Below are 24,980 nucleotides of genomic sequence, written 5' to 3'. Positions count from 1 at the left end.
TGTTGTTAGTCTTCAAGAGAAGATCTGGGCGAAGGTTTTCTCCAGTTATGATTGATGGTGAAAGATAGCCAGGTATATCAGCGTAGAAATAATAATAATAATAATAATAATAATAATAATAATAATAATGGAAACATTTCATTTTCAATTCAACTTAAACTACAATTACAAATCTCACTATTACAAGGTAATTTGCAATTGGCTAGCCTGGTTTTACAAGAAAAAACTATAACAATCGTAAGGTAAAAGGAAAAACTGGGAAAAATAAAACAACCAAAATTAAAACGGATGTAATTCCGGATTTGTCCATGGTTTATTTTTGCAACAAAATATGTAGTACGTAGTACGAATGGCAATGTTGGAAAGTTTAGAGATGAGATACCGTTTTTGTTGTTGATCGATGGAGAGAGAGTCACACATTTTGAAGAAAGAGATGCAGGAATTGCCAAAGATGCCAAGAGAGCTCATAGAAAGATTCACAAAAGAGACACATTTGAACTTTCGCTGTAAGTCAGATAGGAGAGGAGCATACTTGCTGTGTTTTCTTGTTGCATTTGTGTCAAGATTGGATTCAAAACCAACAGTAAGCTCTAAGATGTATAGGTAATTGTTGTTAGTCTTCAAGAGAAGATCTGGGCGAAGGTTTTCTCCAGTTATGATTGATGGTGAAAGATAGCCAGGTATATCAGCGTAGATGGTAGATTCATTAACAGCTTTAAGAGACGTAGCTAGAAAAATTAAGATAGAGTTATGACGCCAGGTGTATCGGCCTTGTTCCAAGTATGTTTTGCAGCCAGCAACAACGTGAAGGAGGGTTTCTGGCAGAAAACAGAAAGAACAATCAGAAGTCTGGCTCAAGTTCCACTTTTTCAAGTTTTTCTGTGTAGCAAGGGTATTGTTCAGGTACCTTATGGTGAAATTGAAAATATTCTGAGGCATGCTACTTTGCACCTTGGACCAAAGTTTGTTTATTTGTGGAAGATCCTGGTTAAAAAGATGTGACAATAAAGATCCTTGGGAAGTTAGAATGTTTTGCAGACGATCTTTATGTTCTTGCTGGACAGCCTTTAATGCTTCTTTCGTGTTCCTATATATATCATATTGTATATTTGTGCTACTGCTGGTATTTTTCCATAAAGAGCGAATGTTATCGTTTGGTGAAGATTTCAATGACTTTCAGATAATAATAATAATAATAATAATAATAATAATAATAATAATAATAATAATAATGGAAACTTTTCATTTTGAATTCCTGTTAAAACTACAATTACAAATCTCACTATTACAAGGTAATTTGTAACTGGCTAGCCTGTGTTTACAAAATAAAAACTATTACATCGTAGTAATGAGAAAAAAAAAATTGTTAAAAGGGGTGTAGCTCTGGATTAGTCCAAGTTTTGTTTCTACAGCAGAATATATAGTATGTGGTGCGAATGGAGATGCTTGTAAGTTTGGAGATGAGGTAGCGTTTCTGTTGATGATCAATGGACAAAGAGTCACACATGTCGATGAATGAGCTGCAGGAGTCGCCAAAAATACCAAGTGAACTGATGGAAAGATTGACAAACGAGACTGACTTAAACTGACGTTTTAAGTCAGATACGAGGGTGGCATATTTCCCTGACTTTCTGGCAGCATTGCAGTTGAGAAAATAATAATAATAATAATAATAATAATATAATAATAATAATAATAATAATAATAATAATAATAATAATAATAATAATAATAATGATAATAATAATAATAATAATAATAATAATTTGTCCTGGGTATGACAAAAAACTACATCCGGTAGTGGAGTTTTGACGTGGGAGAATGAGGTTACCCTTTGCCACTACTACCTCCAGGTCACCCTTGAGCAAGGTATACTACCTGTTAGCTCTCCCCGAGGCCGTGAAATACCGGGTTGGCGTCCGGCGGGGGCTAGTCTGTCTCATGGGTAGGGGGGACTCTTCAGCCCTGGTCGGCGACCCACCTAGTGATGGTGTCACGATAAAAATACTGCTTTGTTGGTGATGCAAAACCACAACCTCATCTTCAAAAGAAAATGATGATTAATTCTGAAAATAACATAGAGAACGACGTCAACGGGAGTGGATCCACAGGTGAAGCTGTCGCGTCCGGCAGGGGTGGTGGTGCTACGCAGGCCAGCCTCGGTCGATATCATGCTACTGCGGAATCAACTGTGAGGAGTAGAACTAGAAATCAGTGGACAAGAGAAGATAACAGAACAGTGATGGAGTGCTATGTCGCGAGCGAGCCAAATAAGAGGGGTTACCGGAAACGTATGGTAAATATTTGGAGAAGTAGAAATCTTGCTCAGGTATCAGAGCAAAGACTGCTAGACCAAGTTAGGCAAATAAGACTGAAGGGTTGGATAACAGAGTTAGAGATGGAGGAGATCAAGAGACAGAAAACAATTGAAGGCAACAGAGGTGACGATGAAAGCCAGGGTGAAAGTGTGGAAAGCGATGCTAACAACAGACGCGAAGAAATACAAATAGAATATGATGATAATGTACAGCAGAATAATGAGACAGGAGCAGCTGAAAGTGATGCTAGAAATTTTGACGATGAGGAATTTTCAGACGAGGAAGTAGCGATTGCTGAGAGGCTTTTTGAAGTACTACACCAACCTGAAAGGACAAAGCTACCTGCTCTGAGAGGTCTAAATAAAAGTTCTGTCAAAATAGAAGTTGAAAAGATGAATAGCTTGCTGGGTAAAATAAGAAGCGAAAATATCACCGCGACCAATGATTTGTTATATGCAGCATCAGTTGTTACAACTGAGAGATTAGGTGTAAAGATCACTAGAAAGAAGAGGCAAGGAGAACCTATGTGGAAAAGAAGGTTGCAGAAGCAAGTAAAATACTTGAGGAAAGATTTAAGCCGAGTTGAAGAGTTAAGAAAAGGGAAGACAATTAAGACAAGATTTCAGGAACAGTTACAGAGAAAGTATTGGTTAAAAGAAAAGGGTCTCATAACAGTAAGTGAAGAACTAAAACAAAGGATTACAGCTAAATCAGGAAAAATTACAAGATATCAAGCTAGAATAGATCAATTTAGACAGAATCGACTGTTTCGGGAAAACCAAAGTCGGTTCTATGATGAATTGAATGGCGGAGAGAGAAATGAAGTACGACCTGAAAAGGAAGAAACTATGGAATTTTGGAAGGATATATGGAGCAAACCAACACGGCACAATGAAAACGCAGAATGGCTGCAGGACTTGAAGGAGGAAATTAAAATTGACAGGCAAAATGATGTTGTGATTACCAGGGAAAAGGTAGAAAAGGTTGTTAATAAAATGCCAAATTGGAAATCACCAGGACCTGACTTAGTTCAGGGCTTCTGGTTGAAAAGATTTACTAATCTGCATGGGAGAATTACATTGCAGCTCAACGAGTGCTTGAGGAAAGGAAATGTACCAAAATGGATGACTAAAGGAAGAACAGTTTTGATAGTCAAAGATCCACAAAAAGGAAGGGTGCCTAGTAATTATCGTCCAATAACGTGTCTCGCTATGTGCTGGAAATTGTTGACAGGAATATTGGCAGGTGAGATTTATTCTTTTATGGAGGCTAAGAATGTATTACCAGAAGAACAAAAGGGATCGAGGAAAGGATGTAGGGGGTGCTTAGACCAATTGTATATTGACAAGAAAATCATGAAGGAAGTGAAGCAAAGAAAGAAGAATATTGCAATGGGCTGGCTGGATTATAGAAAAGCTTATGATCTAATCCCACATTCATGGTTGAAGGAATGTTTGAACATGTTTGGAGCTGCAGAGAATGTAAAAAATTTGCTGACCAACAGTATGAAGGAATGGAGCACCATGTTGACATCTTGTGGGAAGGCGATTGGTGAGGTAAAATTTGCCAGAGGAATTTTCCAAGGAGACAGTTTATCACCATTAATGTTTGTGATTGCTATGATACCACTAACGTTAGTACTGCGTAAAATGAAAGCGTCCTATAAGTTCAGTTCAAATGGAGAGCAGATAAATCATTTAATGTTCATGATGACATCAAACTTTATGCGAAGAATGAAAGTGGACTAGATGCATTGATACAGTCTGTCAAAGTTGTTAGTAATGATATAGGTATGGAATTTGGAGTAGAAAAATGTGCAGTGTTGGTTATGAAGCGAGGGAAAGTAGTCGAGTCTAATGGCATTGACTTACCAAATAAGGAAACCATTAGGTCTATACACGAGGAAAATGGTTATAAATACCTTGGAGTTATGGAAGCTGATCAAGTATTAGGTGAAAAGATGAAAGAAAGTCTAAAGAAAGAATATAAGAGAAGAGTGAAAAAGATACTGAAATCTAAGCTTAATGGAGGCAATATGATAACTGCCATAAACACTTGGGCTGTTTCAATGATGAGATACACGGCACATTTCGTTGACTGGAGAAAGGATGAGCTGAAAGAAATAGATCGGGGTACTCGTAAAATGATGAATATGTACAGATCACTGCATCCAAGAGATAGTGTAGCAAGACTCTACCTACCCCGTAAAGAAGGAGGACGAGGACTTGTAGAAATTGAGGATTGTGTTCAGCTCGCAATTTTGGGGCTTGAAAACTATGTTCAGGATAGCAAAGAGAGGATATTGTCATCAGTGAGATGCGAGGCAGGAGAAAGAGTGTCAGAGAAAGATTTCAAGAAGCGAAGAAGAGAAGAGAGGCGATCAGAGCTAGAAGAAAAGGCGTTACATGGACAGTTTTTCAGGCAGACAAAAGAAATAAATGACCCAGAGTCATGGGGATGGCTCCGGGACGGGGAATTGAAAAAGGAGACTGAAGGACTGATAATGGCGGCGCAGACCCAGTCATTGCGAACAAATGCAATTAAAGCAAACATCGATAAGACGCAGAGGGACTCGAAATGTAGAATGTGTAATCAGAAAGAGGAAACAATAAGCCACATTGTCAGTGAATGCCCAAAACTGGCACAGAGAGAGTATAAACGTAGACATGACTGTGTAGCGAAAGCCCTCCATTGGGATGTCTGTCGCCTGTATGACATAGATTGTGGAAATAAATGGTACGAACATCAACCAGATGGAGTGGTAGAAACAACAAATGTAAAGATTCTCTGGGATGTCAATATTCAAACAGACAATGAAATCCATGCAAGGAGACCTGACATAGTGGTTGTCAATAAGAAAGAAAGGAAGTGTTACATCATTGATGTTGCAGTCCCGGGAGATGTGAGAATAGCTGAAAAAGAGATAGAGAAAATAGAAAAGTATGACGAATTAAAGAGAGAAGTGGAAAGATTATGGAAAGTGAAAGCAAAAGTTATTCCTATTGTCTTGCCTGGATTGGAGAGCCCTTGGAACAGTAACACGAAATTTGAGCAACTACATCAAGGAAATTGGAGTCAAGACGCAGATAAAACTAATACAAAAATCTGTACTTTTAGGAACTGCAAGAGTGTTGAGAAAAGTTCTCGAGATCTAAGATCATGGGTATTGATCCGATTTCAAGAAACATCAAGAACAAGCCAGTTATAACATCAGAACTGTGTACATCAGCATAATAATAATAATGGAAACTTTTCATTTTGAATTCCAGTTAAAACTACAATTACAAATCTCACTATTACAAGGTAATTTGTAACTGGCTAGCCTGTTTTTACAAAATAAGACTATTACAATCGTAGTAAAGAGAAAAGAAAAAAAAAACGTCAAAAGGGGAGTAGCTCTGGGTTAGTCCATGTTTTGTTCCTACAGCAAAAAATGTAATAGGTGGTACGAATGGATATCGTAGAAAGCTTAGAAATGAGATATCGTTTGTGTTGATCATCGATGGAAAGAGAGTCACACATTTCAAGGAATGAGCTGCATGAGTCGCCAAAGATGCCAAGAGAGCTGATGGAGAGATTTACAAATATGACAGATTTGAACCTTGGTCTTAGATCTGAGACAAGGCGAGCATATTTTAAACGTTTCCTTTCTGCATTGCAGCTAAGGTTACTTTCAAATCCTATCGTTAGTTCCAAAACATAAAGAATGTTTTCCTTTGTACGCAGAAGTAGATCTGGGCGCAGATTGTCTCCAGTTATGATGGATGGTGAGGAGAAGCCAGGTATATCGGCAAAAAGAGAGGATCCCTCTATTGCTTTCAAAGAGGTGGCAAGAAAATTTAGAGCAGAATTATGACGCCAGATATAACGACCTTGTTCGAGATAAACTTTGCAGCCTGCAACGACATGGAGTAAAGTTTCGGGAAGAAAGGCAGAATTCGCAATCAGATGATTGGCTTAGGTTCCAAAGGCTTAGATTTTTGCGCGTAGGGAGAGTATTGTTCAGGTACTTGATGGTGAAGTTGAAGATGTTCGTGGGTAGGTTGCTCTGCACAACAGACCAAAGACCATTGAGCTTTTTAAGAGAGTGGTCCAACAGAAATGAAATAATAGCACCCTGGGATAGTAATTGGTGTGCCAAGCGCTCTCTACTGTCTGATTTTACTGCTTTCAGTACATCTTTGGTGTTACGGTAAATGTCGTATTGCAGATTCATCCCACTACTGGTGTTTTTCCATAAAGCTTGAATGTTTGTGTTAGGAGAAGTTTGGAGGGCATTGCGTGAAACAGTTTGGCATTGAGTGAATTTGACAGAAGGTAGCTGAAGATCGAGACCAAATTGATTTTTAGAAAGAACTATACTAGTTAAAGTAGCACTAATGGGAAGATCAAGCCACTGGCGAATGTATTTAGAGACAAGATTATCGAGGTTCTCAATGACCCAGGTCTTCGATAGGTCTGCAACAGTGAAGTGTCAAGAAACTTTGGACAATACATATCTGTGGTACAATAGAAGTTTATTTTTGGGATGCAGAGGCAAGTCATCAATTTCTTTCAGAAGGCTGGGAAACATTGATAGCAGTTTTTCTTTATGACTGCCATTGGTCATTTCGAAGTCAAAGAAGCGGCCAAGGTATTTGAAAGATTCTCCATTTTGAACAACAGGCACGCTTTGGTTGTTAACGAAAAGCTTTGGCTGGAACTGAAGAGATTTTGTTGAGTATTTCTTAATGCCAAAGGTGACACATTTATCAACCCTTATTACAAAGTTTGCCCACTGACACCATCTTGTAAAGCAGTTTAACAGGAGCTGGTTCTCCTTTTCACCACTAGTAACAACCGCAGCATCGTCAGCAAATTGGAACCAATGCACTGGCTGGAACATGCGATCGTTTTCGTCGTGGGGAGAGAAGCCAAGCTGTTTATATTTTTCTGCTTTTATGTATTGAATATACGTATTGAAGCATAGATTAAAGATAAGAGGGCTGAGGCAGTCACCTTGAAGAACACCACGACAAACGGGAATGGCAGGGGTTTGGAATGTATCTGTGAGGATAGAGGTCTTGAAGCCCGAATATAAGCTGGAGACCAGAGCCTGAATATGAGATGGTATATGATGGTACGAAAGAATAGTGGGAATCAAATTATGGTGGACCTCGCCGAAAGCATTTTTTAGATCAAGCAGGGTAACAACCAAAGAGCGCTGTTTTGTGCGAGCTTTATTTATCATATGACCCATAAGTGCCGTGTGTTCTAAAGTACCTGATATCTTGGGAGTGAAGCCTTTTTGAATTTAGCTTTCAATGAAACCATTTTGTTTCAGAAAGTTGAAAACAGAGTTACGTAGGCAGGAGGTGAAGATTTTCAAGGGAACAGATTCTAAGGTTATTGGTCTGAAGTTAGAAGGATCATCTGTATTGTCTTTTTTGTGGAACAATATCGTTGATGCTTTTTTCCATTCGGATGGAACACTGCCAGATACCCAAATGCTATGAATAATTTTGGTGAGGAAAGATCGTAGGTAAGGGCAACGTTTGAAACAAATTATGGATATCTTATCAAGGGGACAGGGAGAAGTGGAGGATTTCATGCGACGTATAATAGAAGTTATCACTTGATATGATGGAGGTTGTGTGTCAAATGGATAGGATGGTTCATCGAAAGAAGGTATCCAAGAAGGAATAGTGAATCGTTTATTTGGATAAAGGGCAGAAAAAGTATCACTAAAGTACTCGGTGCACCGTGTAGCAGAAAATGATGGCAGAAGTGATGACTTACTTTGAAAAAAGCGTTTGACGTAACTCCAGAAATTTTTAGCGATGTATTTATCATGATCAATTGTGTCAGAAGTATTTGTTTGTAGAATGTTTGTCTTGAGCTTCTTTCGAATAAGTCCAGATACGTATTTAATTTCAAGAATGGGGGCTTTAGAATATTTAAAAGCCTTTAATTGTTTTTTCAAGCTTTTAATTGAGTGGTCCTGGTATTTTGTAGACAGGTCTTTGTTGCAGTTTTCAATCAAATAATAATAATGAAAACATTTTTTATTTTATATTCTTCTACTTACAACAGTAACCTCACTTTACAGGTAGTTACCATCGGCTAGCCTGGTGACAAGTTTACTAATTTTACAAAAGTTATAACATTTAAATAAATCATATGAGTGCAAAGAATCTTTAGAAGGAGAGCAGTTCAGGGTTTGTCCAAGTCTTATTGCGCATACAGAATATATAATAGGATGTGCGTATAATTATTGCTGACAGTTTTTTAATTATAAATTTACGGTGTTGGTAGTCAAGTTTTAGTTCATCACACATATCGATGAAAGAATCACAGGAGTTACCAAAGATACCGAGACAGCTGATAGATAGATTAACAAAGTTTACTTTTTTGAACTTAGGGCGTAGTTCCTTTAGAAGGGAACGGTACTTCTCAGCTTTACGCGAAGCGTTATTGTCCAGGTTAGTCTCGAACCCAACAGTTAATTCGATGACATACAGACAGTTAGAAGCAGTTTTAATTAGCATGTCGGGACGGAACGAATCGCCAGTTATGATACATGGTGATAAATAAGCGGGAATGTCAGCATAAATGAATACATCTCGGATACATTGAAATGATGATGCAATGAAGTGCAGGGCAGAGTCGTGCCTCCAAGTAAAACGCCCTTGCTCAAGGTATTTGTTACATCCAGCTACGACATGAAGAAGTGATTCAGGCTGAAGGCAGAATGAGCAATCTGGAGAAGAGCTAATTTTCGATAAGCAGAGGTTGTTCCTTGTGGCTAGTGTGTTGTTGAGATATCTTATCGTAAAGTTGAAGATGTTTTTTGGAAGTTTACTTTGAGCTGCAGACCAGAGTGAGGTTAACTTTGTATATGAATGCTCAAGCAGGAATGAAATGATGAAGCCTTGAGATGTTAACTGAGTTTTGAGTTTTTCAGTGTGTTCATCCCTTACACATTTCAGTACCGCCTTAGTGTTCTTGTATGCGTCGAACTGTATATTAGGTCCATAATTGGTGTTCATCCATAGGGATTTGATGTTTTCGTTGGGCGAAGATTTGAGTGAGTTTCGAAGAACAGTCTGGCACTGTTGAAACTTTACGGAAGGAAGCAGAAGCTCAAGACCAAAGTGTTTACGAGAAAGAACTATGCCACTCAATGTCGAAGATATTGGAAGCTCGAGCCACTGTCGAACGAATTTTGTGACAAGCTGATCTAAGTTTTCGCAAACCCACGTTTTGGAGAGATTAGCAACTGTGAGATCCCAAGAGAGCTTTGAAAGGATGTATTGATTAAACAGTAGAATTTTGTTCCGCGGGTGAATTTTCAAGGAATCGATAACTTTGAGCATCTCACGGAGAGAAGAGGTCAAGTGATCCTTGTGTTCCTGGTTCTTCATATCATAATTGAAGAAACGACCCAGGTATTTGAAAGATTCGCCATGTTTCACAAAAGGGACAGGATCGTTGTTAATGAAGAGTTTAGGCTGAAACTGTGCAGATTTAGTTGCAAACTTTTTAATTTCAAAGGTGATGCACTTGTCTACGCGGATGATCATATTTGCCCATTGGCACCATCTTGTAAAACAGTTTAGCAATAATTGATAATAATAATAATAACAATTAGCGATAATAATAATAATAATAATAATAATAATAATAATAATAATAATGATAATAATAATAATAAATAACTTGTTTAAAGTTGGCGTACTAAATGAACGTCTGATAGCTATAAAGAAGCTAATTAAGGCCAACTATCTATAAAGAATTAGTATTAAATAAATATATGATACAATATTAAAAAGGTTTATGCAACGACTGATATGGTATATGGCTAAAATTTTTATGCAACGTTACAATATTAAAAATGTTTATGGTATAATGTTCTAAATAAAACCTAACCCAGCAATAAATATTTTACACAATCTACAGTCGCATTCTATAGGGTGTGCTCTTAATTCTTTTTTAAATGTTGCCAATGATTGGGACTCTCTTATACGGTGAGGTAGTGTTTGCCACTGTTTTTGACCTAAATATCTCACAGTTTCTATACCATAAGAAGTTGTCCTGGCTTTTGGAATGCAAAGATTATTTTTAGTTCGCAAATCATAATATACATTTCTTGTTTCAAAAATCTCACTCATGAAACTAGGGTTTAGGTTATGTTTGGTTTTGTATATTTCTATCATCAAGTACTGTAAATTGTGTTGGTGAATTGATACTGCATTATCCAAAGTCAGCAATGCTTCGTAGTCAGCATGACTGTCTTTATAAACAATTCTGAGTGCTCTTTCGTGGATTTTATTTACTTTAGCATTCAGACATCTTTCATTCCTTTCATTTCATTTTAATTTCTTTAAGCACGGTAACCCCGTCAATCGATAGATTGCTTTTCAGGGGGCCGTGCATAAAACGTTACAAATTAAGTTAAAAATAAATACGAAGTAAAACCCTAATTTAATTACAATAATGAACAAATGATCTGTCATGGAACATCCAAATTAGGGGGCAGTAGCTAAACTGAGCTTTTATGAAGCTGTTCATTAGGAGACGCAGTTTATCAGATCCCATAAATGGCGAAACTCTAGCAAGAGCATGCAGTTTTTGGCTGGCTCTTTTACATAAATTTGAGAAGTGACTTTTGAATTTAAGATTTTTATCTATTATCACCCCTAGTAGTTTTTCTTCAGAGCTTTCTTCAACAATGGCCTCACTGATTTTGATCTTAATGTCATCTTGATTTGTTCCAAAAGTAAGAAGATGACATTTCCCTGCATTCAATTTCATAAAGTTTTTCGGAAACCATTTTGATAAAATAAGAGCATCAGTTTCTAGCCGTTCTAAAACTTTATCTAATTGACAGTCAGCTGCGAAAATCGTAGTATCATCAGCAAAGTTACATACTGCAGTATCAGTTACCATTAAGAATAAATCATTAATATATAAATTAAATAGAAGAGGCCCAAGGACTGATCCTTGTGGTACACCTGCAAAGGTTTCTCGCCAAGTGCTGAATGAGCCATTTAATTTTACCCTTTGTCTTCTACCGGACAGGTAATTATAAATCAATAATTGAGCATCTTTACAAAAACCATAGGCATTTAATTTCGCAATTAATAGCTCATGGTCTATGCAATCAAACGCTTTTGAGAGATCCATTAGCAAAGCACCAACCACCCCTTTTTTATCTAGGGAATTCCTACAAATATCCATTAATCTCAACAGCGCATGCTGTGTGTTGAAACCTTTCCGAAAACCACATAAGTAGGGAACAAAGAACGTATCCGCGAAGTCAACCATCTGAGCATATAGAAGCCGTTCACCTTTGATCAGTGGCGGCTCTTGCTAATAGGCATCTGGGGCAATGCCCCCTCAAAAAGATTCAAAGGAAATCTATGATATTCATATTTAATTTTGAAGATAGTCTTACTGTGGTTAATTATATAAGTTTGTATCTCTTCTAGAAAAAGCTCCTTGCCATCCCGTCTCATCCTTAGCCTCGCTTCTGGCCCGCTAGTGCCTTGAGCGATGATGTCATTTTACGGGCAAAGTTTTTTTGCCCCTAGCCGACATGCGCACAAGCTAATTTTTGACCTCGAGCATTGCGAAACGTGGCCTGTGATTGGCTTATTTGGAGGGATTCGGAGCAAGAAAAATTTTGCCCATAAAATGACATCATCGCTAAACAGCAACCACATCTATATATGCTTTTTCTTCTGCGCTCCATGACGATCAACATCGAACCATGAATACAGTGAAAAATTTGCAAATTCGACCTTTCTATCGATTATCGTAATATTGATGGTCTGCCCTCCCAACTGTGAAAGTCACGAGCCGCCACTGCCTTTGATAATGCGGATAGAACTGTGATAGGTCGATAGTTTCGTTTTTCTGTAGTTTTGTCACTTTTGAATAGTGGAGTTATGTCTCCTAATTTAAGATCTTAAACAATTTAAGTTCATTAATTTGATTGCTCCAATCACCTTTGGCGCCAAACTTTTTATCAATGGCAATCTCAATATTTTCCAATATAAGATAGTAAGATGAAACAGTATGCTTTTAAGAGCAGGGGGTTTCTCTCCTCGATTATTTTAGCTAAATCTTTTATGGAACCCGACCGACCTGCCACCAACGGTCCACAAAAAATCAGTAGTGCTGAAGTTTTACAAGGTCTTCACTGATTTGTTAAAACTCGATATGAGGGAATACCCATGTAGCAAACGTCACAAGCTGGAGATTGGTCAATTTTGATTGTGTTGACCTCTCCCTATTGTTTAATCTACATATCAAAAAAATTTGTCAAATTTCTCCGTGTTCTTTTCGACGGAAGTCTTTCCTGGAAACATCAATTGATAACACTTTATAAAAACCTGCTTTGTTTTTACACATTTGAAAGGGTGTGCTTGCTACTAGATTGATTTAGCTATTGAGAAAACCCCTCATTAAGAAACCTGCTACATAATATTCCCCCTTTATCGTAATTATACAATTTAGTTTAGAATCACTGCATTTCCAAATGTAATTATTTTCGTTGTATTTAGTTAGATATGTAATTGGATACATGGCTCGATAGCTTGCCCAAAGTCCATCAGCCTAAAATTGTTTAAAAAATATTTTCAGTTGAGTTGAGTATAAAGTTGTTCCATTTGTATCTATCTATCTATCTATCTATCTATTTATCTATCTATCTATCTATCTATCTATCTATCTATCTATCTATCTATCTATCTATCTATCTATCTATCTATCTATCTATCTATCTATCTATCTATCTATCTATCTATCTATCTATCTATCTATCTATCTATCTATCTATCTATCTATCTATCTATCTATCTATCTATCTATCTATCTATCTATCTATCTATCTATCTATCTATCTATCTATCTATCTATCTATCTATCTATCTATCTATCTATCTATCTATCTATCTATCTATCTATCTATCTATCTATCTATCTATCTATCTATCTATCTATCTATCTATCTATCTATCTATCTATCTATCTATCTATCTATCTATCTATCTATCTATCTATCTATCTATCTATCTATCTATCTATCTATCTATCTATCTATCTATCTATCTATCTATCTATCTATCAAAATGGCATCTACTTAAGGACTAAGCCATACAAACCTTGTCATTCAATTTCAATTTTCTCTCGTCCAGTTACTTAAATCATGTTTTAATTTCGGAGGGAAACTTTAAAATCATGCTGACGCCATTTGAATAACTTGAACTAAACTAATAAAATTTTCGTAAACAATACATTTTAAATAAAAAAAAATACCTAAAACAAAATGAGTGTCTGTGATAAATATACGAAGAATCGGACTGTCATATCGAAAAATTACAGCAGTTGTTGGCTGTAACCGTGAAATGGTAATAAGAATTTGTAAAATACTAGAAAAAACTGGCACTGCAAACAAACTTCAAAGATGTGAGTGGCCAAAAAAATTTCACGCTCGAGGAAAGAGAAATGTTTGTCACTCGGCAAAGCAACTCAGGCCTGGTTCAAACGTCGCGCTTCTCATGTGCCGAACCAAACTCTAGAATTAAGTACATGCAGGGCGCGACGTCTGAATCAATATGGTACGGCAGATTGACTTAGGAGCGGCAGACTATTTTGGATCGGCAGAGCTTGCCGAGCTGCACGACTCCATCTTTGCTCCAACACGGCACGGTTTCGAGCGTCGAATTTGTCATGTTCCGAACTCAATGCATAATTATATTCAATTTATTTTCCTTCTCAGAATTCATTGCTTTCTTGGAGGGCGCATGCGTTTCAAACAAATATTTGAACTTGCGCGCCTTAAAGGCAATCTGTCACGACGTTGATTAGATTATAAGAACAAAGGTATTTTTTATTGTTTCCAGTACCCCTTTAAATTATCGCATTGTAAAAAAATATGGCGGAGCGCTGGAATTGTGTTTAGGCTATCGTTCCAGCTATTGTTCTCGTTAACCAATCCACAACGAGACAGATTTTTAACCAAGATACTTCATGTAGCAGGACTGGGTACAAGAACCAAAGTTTAAAAATTGATTTTGTGAAATTTTTAAATCTTTTTAGCATCCCATTTTATCCAGCACGTCAAATAACGCCAGAAAAAAGTTTTAGCTTTATAACTTGCAATGTTAAGAAGGTTGTAGTGCTATACCAGAAAGAGGACTAGGTACAAGTACCCCAGTCCAAAAATAGCTTTTGGGGGCTTTTTTGAATTTTGATATGAACTTCATCTTATTCAGCATATCGGATTGTGTACTTGTACCAAACTTCATGCTATTATCATAACATGCACAATTCTACTGCTATCCGTCTGCACTATCAGGAAACTCGAGAAAGCAAGTTGTTTGACAAAACGAAAAGTTTCCACAGCCATAACTTTTTGCTTAAAGGTCAGATCACATTGCTCTTTTTAAATCTTTTGCTCAGTTTTGCATGTTCTTTCCGATAGTATCATCAGATTTGAAAAATTCAAAAGTTGAAATTCTGCTGACCGTGCATTTTTCATCCTTCCGAAAACGCAACTTCCTGTCATTCGCCAGAATGTTCCCAGGGCTTAAAATGATCAGTGGCCTTCACTCTTATGCTTTAAGTTTTAAAAACTTCGGTTACCCAGTTTGCTTGAATGTTATGCAAAATTCCCTGTCTATCAGATTCTCCATCTTTCAAATAAAGTAAAAGCCACCTTCCCCCACAAAATCATTCCAAGTGAAAAACGTGTTCTTGCGGTATCAGAAACTATGCCAGAAAGCGCAAGCGATTTGTTTGCTATCGAAATAGGGGAGCCAGGGTACTGTGGGAAAACGCTGTTTGGCAATGGGAAGCACCCCCACTGGAAAGACGTTGTTTTCTCTGACGACAGTTGTTTGGTCTCAGAAACGACAGCAAAACAATAAAAGTTTGGCGCACAAAACAATAAGGCAGCCTGCCTACCCCATTAAGTGACGCCCCCAGGAAAAGAATGTTTCCTCCTTACCTCTCGATTCTTTTATTTTCTCTTGGCTTTGAAGCTTTAAAATATCGATCAGATTCACCAACTTAGTATATCGCTCTACGGGGCTTTACTCAGTGCTAGGGGAATTGCCCCACCCGGCCCCACGACGTCCCTCACCACTGACGAGCATATTGCTACCTATACTCATAGACATAATGCAATGTGTTGGTAAATAGAAACGGAATATTCTCTTTCTATCGTCGTGATGTTTTGGTGAAATAACTGCACTACTGCAAATGCATAAGTACAGTGCAAGTGTAAGAGCACATCTTAATCAAATAATTGCTTCAAAAAATATATATGCGAAACAATCAGGGCTGCCGAAAGGTTTTGGAGGCCCAGGGGTAAAGTAAAAAGATGAGGCTACCTGCGGGCGAATCGAGCAGAGAACTTTCTCGACCATGCCCTTTCGGTAAGCGTGAATTCGTTAGCTATTTTGCAATCGATAGAAACATTTTACTGTTTTTAGAGATGATTTTGCTCCTTTTAATTAATTCCATTTTAAAACAGAATTCATTACTGTTTTATGAGGACCCCTGGACCTGTCACAATTTACCTTCCTCGCCCCACTCTCAGCGGCCCTGGAAACAACCAGTGGCGGCTCTTCCTAATGGGCATCTGGGGCAATGCCCCCTCAAAAAGATTCAAAGGAAATCTATGATATTCATATTTAATTTTAAAGATAGTCTTACTGTGGTTAATTATATAAGTTTGTATCTCTTCTAGAAAAAGCTCCTTGCTATCCCGTCTCGTCCTTAGCCTCGCTTCTGGCCCGCTAGTGCCTTGAGCGATGATGTCATTTTACGGGCAAAGTTTTTTTTGCCCCTAGCCGACATGCGCACAAGCTAATTTTCGACCTCGAGCATTGCGAAGCGCGGCCTGTGATTGGCTTATTTGGAGGAATTCGGGGCAAGAAAAATTTTGCCCATAAAATGACATCATCGCTAAACAACAACCACATCTATATATGCTTTTTCTTCTGCGCTCCATGACGATCAACATCGAACCATGAATACAGTGAAAAATTTGCAAACTCGACCTTTCTATCGATTATCGCAATATTGATGGTCTGCCCTCCCAACTGTGAAAGTCACGAGCCGCCACTGGAAACAACCCTTCTAGCCCCGACTTATAGCTTTGAAGAAACAGTTTTAAAATGAGAGAAAAACATTAAGCAAAGCTTTTATTGTTAAATTTCCAGCTTTTATCGTCCGTTTTGTTTTAAATCGAGTAATGCAACTTCTTAGTTGTAGCCCCCATCCCCTTCAACTTTTTCCCTAAAGTATGATATCAAGGTTGTGGCTTCAAAGATAATCATGGCAAACAATGTAAGGAGCCCTCCCCCACTTTTCCAGAGCCTCCCCCTCCCCCACTCAAAAATGTGCTCTGGCGACCCTGTTGAAAGAAACAGAGACTGAAAGAAGATGGTGATATCAGTCAAGAATTTGAAAGATTCATGAGAATATTAAAAAGCCTTTAAATTTCTTAGATGCTAGAAACCCAATTTTAGAAGTACCCTGGGTACCAGAGCCGCAAAAATATAACGGCAGCATTTTTTTTCATTTTTTGAGTATTCTCTTCAACCGTGGGTGAAACGTGCCTTTTTTTCATTGTTTTTTTTATCCCCAAAGTTGTTGGTGGTTTTCATAATGTCATGAAATAGGTTTTGCATAATTTCCACTTTCCTGGTGTCCTGTCGCAATAAAGTGTCTTTTAAGCAATTGAAACCTTTTATGTTTTCTTCTTTGTGTATATCCTTATGTGGATCGTCAAAATCTCAGCTCTTGCAGTTTCTTGCATAAAACATGTGGTATTTGAGAGGCTGTATATTTCATAAAGTTTTTGGCAAAGAGATTTGGTAAAGCAATTGGAGGGCAATGTCAGTTTGTACAAGATCAAAACCTTTATGAAAATATGGCAAAGCGCGCCATCTACTCTTGCAAAAGGACCCTTTGATATTCTCGTAAAATCTTAGCAAAAAATTAAAATCAAATATAACGTTAATCACTAAAAGTTCATTTGGTTCTATTTTTATGCACAATTGATCTTGTATGGGGGTGAATTTAGGCTGAAAAACTAGGGGCAAATCACTCTATGAAAATCTCGTACACCATTGGTTGAAATTATATTTTTATGTCGGTAAATCTATAGAATTCTCGTATGCCATGTGCAAGATTGAATTCCCCCTCGCTAAAAAGTGTGGGGGTTGGTGTTACTCATAGAAGCCTCTCTGTTTGATCAGGAGAAAAATTCTCAATTTTCTTCAGCAATCAAGAGCGTATGTTGGGAAAAAGTTTTTAAAGAATTAAACTATTATGTTGGTGTTACATATCTCTTGCAATATTTAATAACAGGTGTTACATATGTTTCTAAGCAATATTTAATTTGCTGCTAAACAGTTGAGGCTTTTTAGATCAAATCGTAAAAGTGTAATTTTTTCCTCTCATTTTGAGACCCCCACAGGCACAACCTTATTTTTGGAAGGTTTTAATTTTCATCATAATCTTACTCCTTCATGATGATCATATCTTAATATCTTTGTCTTAAACCAATTTTGAAACGCCTTCACAAGCAGCAGTGAAAAAACAAGAAATGAAAAAGGGGCGAAATCAGAATCAGCAAAGAGACTCAGCCTCTTTTTAATGATGATACTCATGATACTGAGATTGATGGGCCACACAGTGAATTGGAAAGAACTTAAGGAAAAAATATTTCGTTCTTCAATGAGAAAAGTAATTTAAAGACTATAGTTATGCAACATGTGCTTATATCAGTAAATTACTTTTATTTAACAGCAGGAAATCTCATCTCAATAAGCATTTCTTAGTTTTTTCTCAATTTTCCTTGCAAAACTTTTGAACAAACCAAGATTCCGGACAGTTCCGGATCAGCGGCCTTATGCAAACAAATTATTGAGAACAGACTTGATCCTTTAAAGAAAACAAAATAGATTTTATTCAGGCTAGCCTTTACCGAAGAACATGCTATTATGCCCAAGTACCTTTAAGGTACTTTTTAATACCAATGAGACCCAGATTATCGGGCCACAGACTTGGAAATCATGCGACAGTTCGTTTTCATTTGTACTTTTAAAAGTGGCTTTGCTGCGTGCAGTAAGATAAACTTATTTTCATTGCAAAGTTTATTAATTCATTAATATGAAATTTATTAATATAAAAACATTGCAAAGTTAAATAAATTCTGCGCATTGAATATGTTCTGCTTTGGAAACTTTAAATCAGTGTTTGTAGTACGTAGCTGCCAAACTGCACTTTGAGAACTTCTTGTAAAAATATCTCTAATTTTATGGGGGAGGGAGGATGTGGATTGTTTAAAGATTTTTATACAATCGTCCTGCTATCGTGTTTCACCATGTCATTGACTGTTTCCGGCCTAGATTCTGAATCATTAAAACTGCTATTCTTGATGATCCTAACAGCTCTATTCTGATGCTTCTGAAGTTTCGAGAACATTAAATAAAAAACCTGACAAACCAGTGTCGTGTTCATGTTCGGCGCACGTTTGCCGTGAATTGCTTGCTTCCTCGAAGTTTTGAAGGGTCTGAAAAGTAACTCTGATAGCAAACACTGCAACTTTAAAATGAATACAACGATACATTGCAGGCAATGTTGATCTGGCGAGCAAGTACATTGTAAACCGCATACTGTCTTTGGCCTAGCCCGGCGGCTGTTCCTTCAAGCAATTTGGCTCAAACTGATGGAAAGTTTTTCGCCATTTCCAGTATCGGAAAGCAACTATTCAAACTCTGAAATCTTAGATCTCCTTCATATGAAGGCAAATGAAATGAACTAAACTGGACTGAACTGAACTGGACTGATATATAGTGCAAATCGCCAAAGTACGAGCTCGCTGCTTCACATTTTCCTTTCCTCGTAATTCAATTGTATTGTTTAAATGCAAACATTGTAGTTAATATAATGTACATACTGTTCAAAAGATTAAAAACAAACTTATGATCACCAGGCTTATTCCATTGGATTGAGTCATAAACTGGAGTTGCAGGATTTGGCAGAAGAGGAGAGGTCAACTACTGGTAGGGTGCTTTTATTGCAAATAAAGGTAACTTTGATCCTATCTGGTGGTTTCAGGAAGAAATGTGCATGCCTGTGTGGCCTTGTGACGTCAGGAGCAGTGGTTTACACAAAGCTGTGTAAATAACACGACTATATGGTCCAAAATTGCATTGCATTTGTTCATTTAGATCAAAAGCACAGTACTTGTTATTCTGTCATTGATAAGAATATCGTGCAAATAATGTTGAGTTTGAAATGATAAATAACAACCTTATTTGAAGCACCTTTTTTGATGGAATGGTCCTAAACTTTGTTTCTCGCGAAAAAACCTATTGGAAGTTTCTTGCCTCTGCGAGGGTCTTTAAAGATTTATAGAATTTACTCGGTTTGACAGACGGGAAAAGATTTTCTCCTTTCTTGACTTTTTGCAGATTGGATGACCGATAAATGACCGGCTGGAGATCCATCTTGTGTTTCTCGTCGAGAAATGTTTCAATGTCCTTTGCTCAAGCTCATATTGCAATGACAAACCTTGGCACTGCAGTAATACAGTTTAACGATTGTTCATCACTTCATTCCTTGTTCGTCACTTCCTTTTTTTGTCATGAGTAATTGTTGGCTTTTTGTAGCCAAACATCTCAAAGTCATGTTTATATGTTTTCACTAGCTTTTCTTGTAAATCGCTGCTCAAACTGCGAAAGTAGAAATTGCTTAAAGCCTTTGTCGGTACTCGGTAGTTCGATTTGAGTCTTGGTAAAGACACCTTCGACTTTGCATCGATTAGTCGGAGAAGATAATCGGCGTCGTCGTCCATCGTTTCGAATTTTCCGATGTAATCGTAGTAAATCAGACAAGGCAGACACAGCCTGTCGTACCGCTCCCAGTGCGCGTTCACGTAATCTGGGTGCTCTGGAGGCGAATCGACAACGTATTGTACAAAATCTCGAAAGGTTACCCCATCGCCCTTAGTAGCCTGGTCAGTTGGCGTATCAGGCCTGTACCGTTCCAAAATGTATTTACCGAATACCTCCCGGAAAAAGGCGACCCGACTCTCGACAAATTTGCTACGAAATGCTGAAGTAAGTCTTTCTATTGGATTGCGAACAAACATGAATTTGTAGTAAGTAGACAAACGGAATATTATCTCATCCGAAGAATAGTCAGATAACGGTCTTAGTAGTCCAAATGTATTGTTATGAACGTCAGTAGAATCCAATGCCTGTGGATCTTGAATGTAGCCTTCGAGAACCAGCAGAACTCTCCGCCAGTTTGAACAAGCCACTTTTGGGACCATGCAGTAGAGAAGCTGATTTTTGTCGCTCACTAGTATATTCCGGAATGCTGCTCGGTTTAATCCGGTGATTTGATTCTGTCCTGCAGGGTATATTTCTGTCCGGTTCCGCTTGTGGCAATGCTTGACAAGGTTCTGTTTTCTTGCTCTCTGCATCATTGCATTTTCGATGTCCGCAGCTTGAGAGAATGCTGGAAGCTCGTTCTAGGCATAGGCAAAAACATGATGTAGAAAAAACTTAAAGATTCAAAACACTGCTGACACAGATTATTCATGGCTACAATATCTTGCTGTTGCATTTCACGGTTACCGTTTATATTCGACAGGCAGTTGGTGCAAATAGCAGCTGAAACTTTGTTCGGCTCCTTTGCTTGTTTGGAAACTTTGAAATGATTTAATCTGCCGTTTTTAGACTTTATTTTACTAGCTATCTTTACTAGCTGTTATTAAAATTTCAGACATCACCTCATCATGCTTTAAAAAAACGGATGTTTTAACGCATTATAGACAAAAGTTTGAAAATGTACCTCCACCAGTTCCAAAGAAACCTTCATGAATTGCTTTTCAATATCTCCACCAGCGAATTGATCTTCTCATGTAAAAAAATGAAACATTATCGTTAAATATTTCTAGCATAATTTGTAGGAAGAGACAGCGTTTCTTTCATTAACTTATTTTAAGTTGCTTCTGGCTCTAGACAAAACTAACGAAATGAGTATTTTGGTATCAGTTTATATCGAAGGAAATTTTTGCTTCAGTAAAAAGACGAATAGCTCAGTTGCCAAGCGTCACTTTTCATTGACTAGCAAATTACTAGCAAATGTGACTTAATTATCAGCATTACTATACATCCCATGAAAATTGATCTTTATTTATATAAAAAAGTTTCCATAAATCTTTAAGTGTGTTCCACGTCTGAAATACTTGCGATGACAAAGAGCAAATTTTAAATAAACAATGCTAATTAGTTTGTTTAGAAATTTTATTTCTCTTTGCTCTGTAACGATAATTTACTTGGAAATTTGACTTTCTTTGGCATCAAAATTTAGAAAGCTTTTTCAATTTTATATGCAATTTCCAATGCAGTGAAAACTTGATCATTCTTACAATATTAATCCTTTCATAAAATCTTTGTAGCAAGATTAATAATTCTTTCAGAAAATCCTTGTAAAAAGGCATATTGAAGCGGTCCCTAATCTACTCGAAATCCTGCACACAAGAATAACCTCTTCACGATTTTTTCACTATTTTTGCACTTCCCCAAGTCACAATTTTGTAACCATCAAAAGAAAAGAAATTATTGACAGAAATTGCCAAGTTTTTGCGCTTCCAAGTAGAAAGCTAATCAAATCTCCCCAGAGACTAAAGAAATAATACAATAGTTTTACAGAATATTAATGGATGCAACCCAAGTTGAGAGCTTACTTCACTTGTCACCCCCCATTTGCTTTCAGCAAAAACTCTTGCAATAAACAGCGTAAACAACACATGAAACAACATAAGAAACAACAAACCTTTCAGTGTACTGAACATGTCTCCAGCCTTCCATACTTCCCATGAAATGAGACAGATCAGGCCTAGCAAGGAAACAACCCTGATTGCCAGAGCACGCATAGTTACTGTCTTGATTTGCATTTCATGACATTCCATTGCATATCAAGCCTTTATAACAAGGCCTAAAATACGTTGTATCCTGTTCCACACCATACCCTACATTATTAAGAGGTTTCTTGCGTCTTCTGCAGCAAACTCATATTAGCCTCGGCTTAATTGCTAAAGTGCACCTAATTGGACTGGGTCAGAGGTTTATCCGCTTAGCTGACTGCTCACTGGCTTGAAACAATTGATAGTCCATAATGTCACCTTTGATTGTTCTTTCTGCTTTTTCAGCCAATCGCAGGTCATTCTCTGTTTTCTTTTAATTCCAGATATGATTCAAGTTTAAGTTGATAGACTTGTTTGGATTTATTAATTCCCGTGATTCTGAAATTTTTTGTATCGACGGGGGTTCATCACATGTGGAATTATCCCAAGTAAGCTTGTAATTAAAAGTAGAAAAGCTTGTTATCCTTTCAAAATGAAGTGATCTTTCTAACAATCCCAAAAATTTCACAGATATTTATTATAGATCAGTTGCTGCTCCAGCTCACAAATTTATTTCGTTTTAATTTGTGTTCAACTCTTTCAATGAAAATAATAACAAAGTAAGTTTTCTTGAAGTATAAATTTCGGGAAAATTTTTTGCAAAGATGTTGCGATTGAAAAACTGAATACGTGGGAATTCTCTTTTTGTTAGTCAGCTTGTTTGACGCTTTTGCAATCCGGCGTGGACTCTCATCAGCAATTAAACCTCCGTTCAGAAGGAGGCCGTGGATCAGTGGGTTTCAGTGCACATGACCTGCTTTTACATTTGCTTGTGATTCATGAATGATGTGAAAGTGAGGCTAATTACCTTGGAATACAATGAAGGCCAAGCTGCTTTTGCAACTGGCCTGACCCTTTAATTATTGGTAGACATAATCAATTGGCCTACCTGGCAGTGCTATACGATCATTTGTCTTATTTAGAGTAGATTTAATTTGTTGCAAATTTCCACTAACTTAATGCTAAAGTAACAATGTGACAAAATCGTTCGCGGGTTTCGTATTGAAGTTGATGTATCCACACACGAAAATCGAGAAAAAACTCAATAAAGTTTTAAAATATTTCAACATTCTTACCATATAGACCCGATTGGTACTACCTGGCAGGGTTCCCTAGCTCAGAGCTACGAGCGGTGGCCAACGGCTGACTCGGCGGGAGACAGGCAAGGAGGGTGGATGAGCTACGACTCCAGGGGTCAACGGCTTCGGGTGGAAGAACTCCTGGAAAGAGGGATAGTGTCTCTTTAAAAACACTGTAGAGGTGATTCTGGGGGCCCATCTCTACTTTTAGCCCCTTTTAGTTTTATCTATGACCATGACAACAAATCAAAACTCAGATTTTGGGATAGTTGGAGGGTCATGGTACCTGATAATAGAAGATGGTACCTGATGATGATAAAGTTTTAAAAATTTTTAACATTCTTTCCATCTAGATGATTTTTGGACGGTCTAAGTCTCAAAGAAATTAAAACTTAGGTCATCTATGCCACCATTTACTCAAAACATTGTCGTATGCAGCATAAAATAAGCAAAATTTTTAATGCGATCTGAATGAAATGCCCCAATGTAGTTTACAAAAAAAGAAAACCCAAGACTAATAAGGCTGTATCACAAGGGTGAGATCGAAATTTAGCCTTTTAAGTGGTGGATATAGCGTACTAATATTTTCCAAGTCACTTTTGAAAAGTTTTTTCCGTTATATTACCAAGCCAAATGTGTACAGTTTTAACGAAAAGGTCCTATGACGTTTTCGGGGACCCAATAATTTCCTCAATTTTATAGTCGGAAGAATCAAAATGCAGATTAAGAATCGCATGATTTTTTTGTTGCAAAAACAGAAACCTATGATAAACGTTTTCAATTCATCATGGAAACATGGAGGAACATTGATAGCGCTCCTCAAGGTACTGTACTTAGTCTTCTACTGTTTATCCTTAGAATTTCTAATTCAATATTCCTTCATGTTTGGAAATGAGTTAGAACCATGTGCATTTGTATCTAGCCTCGATAAAGACGAGTTACTCACATTATTTTCTCATATTAATGATTGGTCTAGCATCAGCAACATGTTATTCTTGCAATGGGAAAATTGTGCTATTCAATCGAGAAAGATTTAATATCAATTTAGCTACGGAGCCAGGAGACATCCATATTAAGGAAATGTAAGATACTTCGGATAGAATGGAGACCTTATCTCGCTAGATTTTCAAAATCCACATAGTTTGCAATACTTGACACGAGAGGCAGACTTGGCTTCCTTTCTTGCGTTTAGATTTTACTCGTGGTTAAAAGGTAGGACTTTATCTTATGCTTCCTTATTTTTTTAAAGTATGGAACAGCTACAGTTGCCATCCACAATCAGTTTGAAGAGTGACATATCAAAACTGGCAAGAAAGAATTTGGAAATAAATCCCATATAATGTTTTTTATGTTGCTATAAAGCATCCAAAGGTAGCTTTTTGGAGACTGAGAAGCTATCGATCAGTGTTCTGGTCCTTCCCTGCTCCCTAGGATAATTGAATCAAGATCTTAATATGCTTTAACCCTAAGGAATTCACGAAAAGTTTAGCATCCCTAGACTATCCCATACATGAACTATACCATACATGACATGTAATTAAGTGTACTGAAATATTTACAGGAAACATCTTAAAAGATTCTAAGAAGCATTCACCAAAAAGA

General features: G+C 37.3%; 1 protein-coding gene and 1 pseudogene across 1 annotated transcript; one reads left to right on the top strand and one right to left on the bottom strand.

Moving 5' to 3' along the window:
• The first annotated feature begins 93 nt into the window (after positions 1-93).
• LOC148957200 (uncharacterized) lies at positions 94-6,144 on the top strand (annotated as a pseudogene).
• Positions 6,145-15,926: 9,782 nt separating this feature from the next.
• LOC148957199 (carbohydrate sulfotransferase 11-like) lies at positions 15,927-22,530 on the bottom strand. Its single transcript, XM_089115664.1, has 3 exons — positions 22,170-22,530; positions 21,183-21,244; positions 15,927-20,859 (listed from the first exon to the last, which is right to left on the bottom strand). The coding sequence occupies exons 1-3, from the start codon at positions 22,303-22,305 to the stop codon at positions 19,951-19,953; spliced, it is 1,107 nt and encodes a 368-aa protein (XP_088971790.1). The 5' UTR covers positions 22,306-22,530; the 3' UTR covers positions 15,927-19,950.
• Positions 22,531-24,980: the final 2,450 nt, after the last annotated feature.

This window comes from Rhopilema esculentum, unplaced genomic scaffold, assembly GCF_057945365.1.
Source record: "Rhopilema esculentum isolate cy_ngs unplaced genomic scaffold, ASM5794536v1 HiC_scaffold_36, whole genome shotgun sequence".
NCBI lineage: Eukaryota > Metazoa > Cnidaria > Scyphozoa > Rhizostomeae > Rhizostomatidae > Rhopilema > Rhopilema esculentum.
The sequence above is the reverse complement of the archived record's forward strand: the minus strand, read 5'-3'. Positions and strand labels throughout refer to the sequence as shown.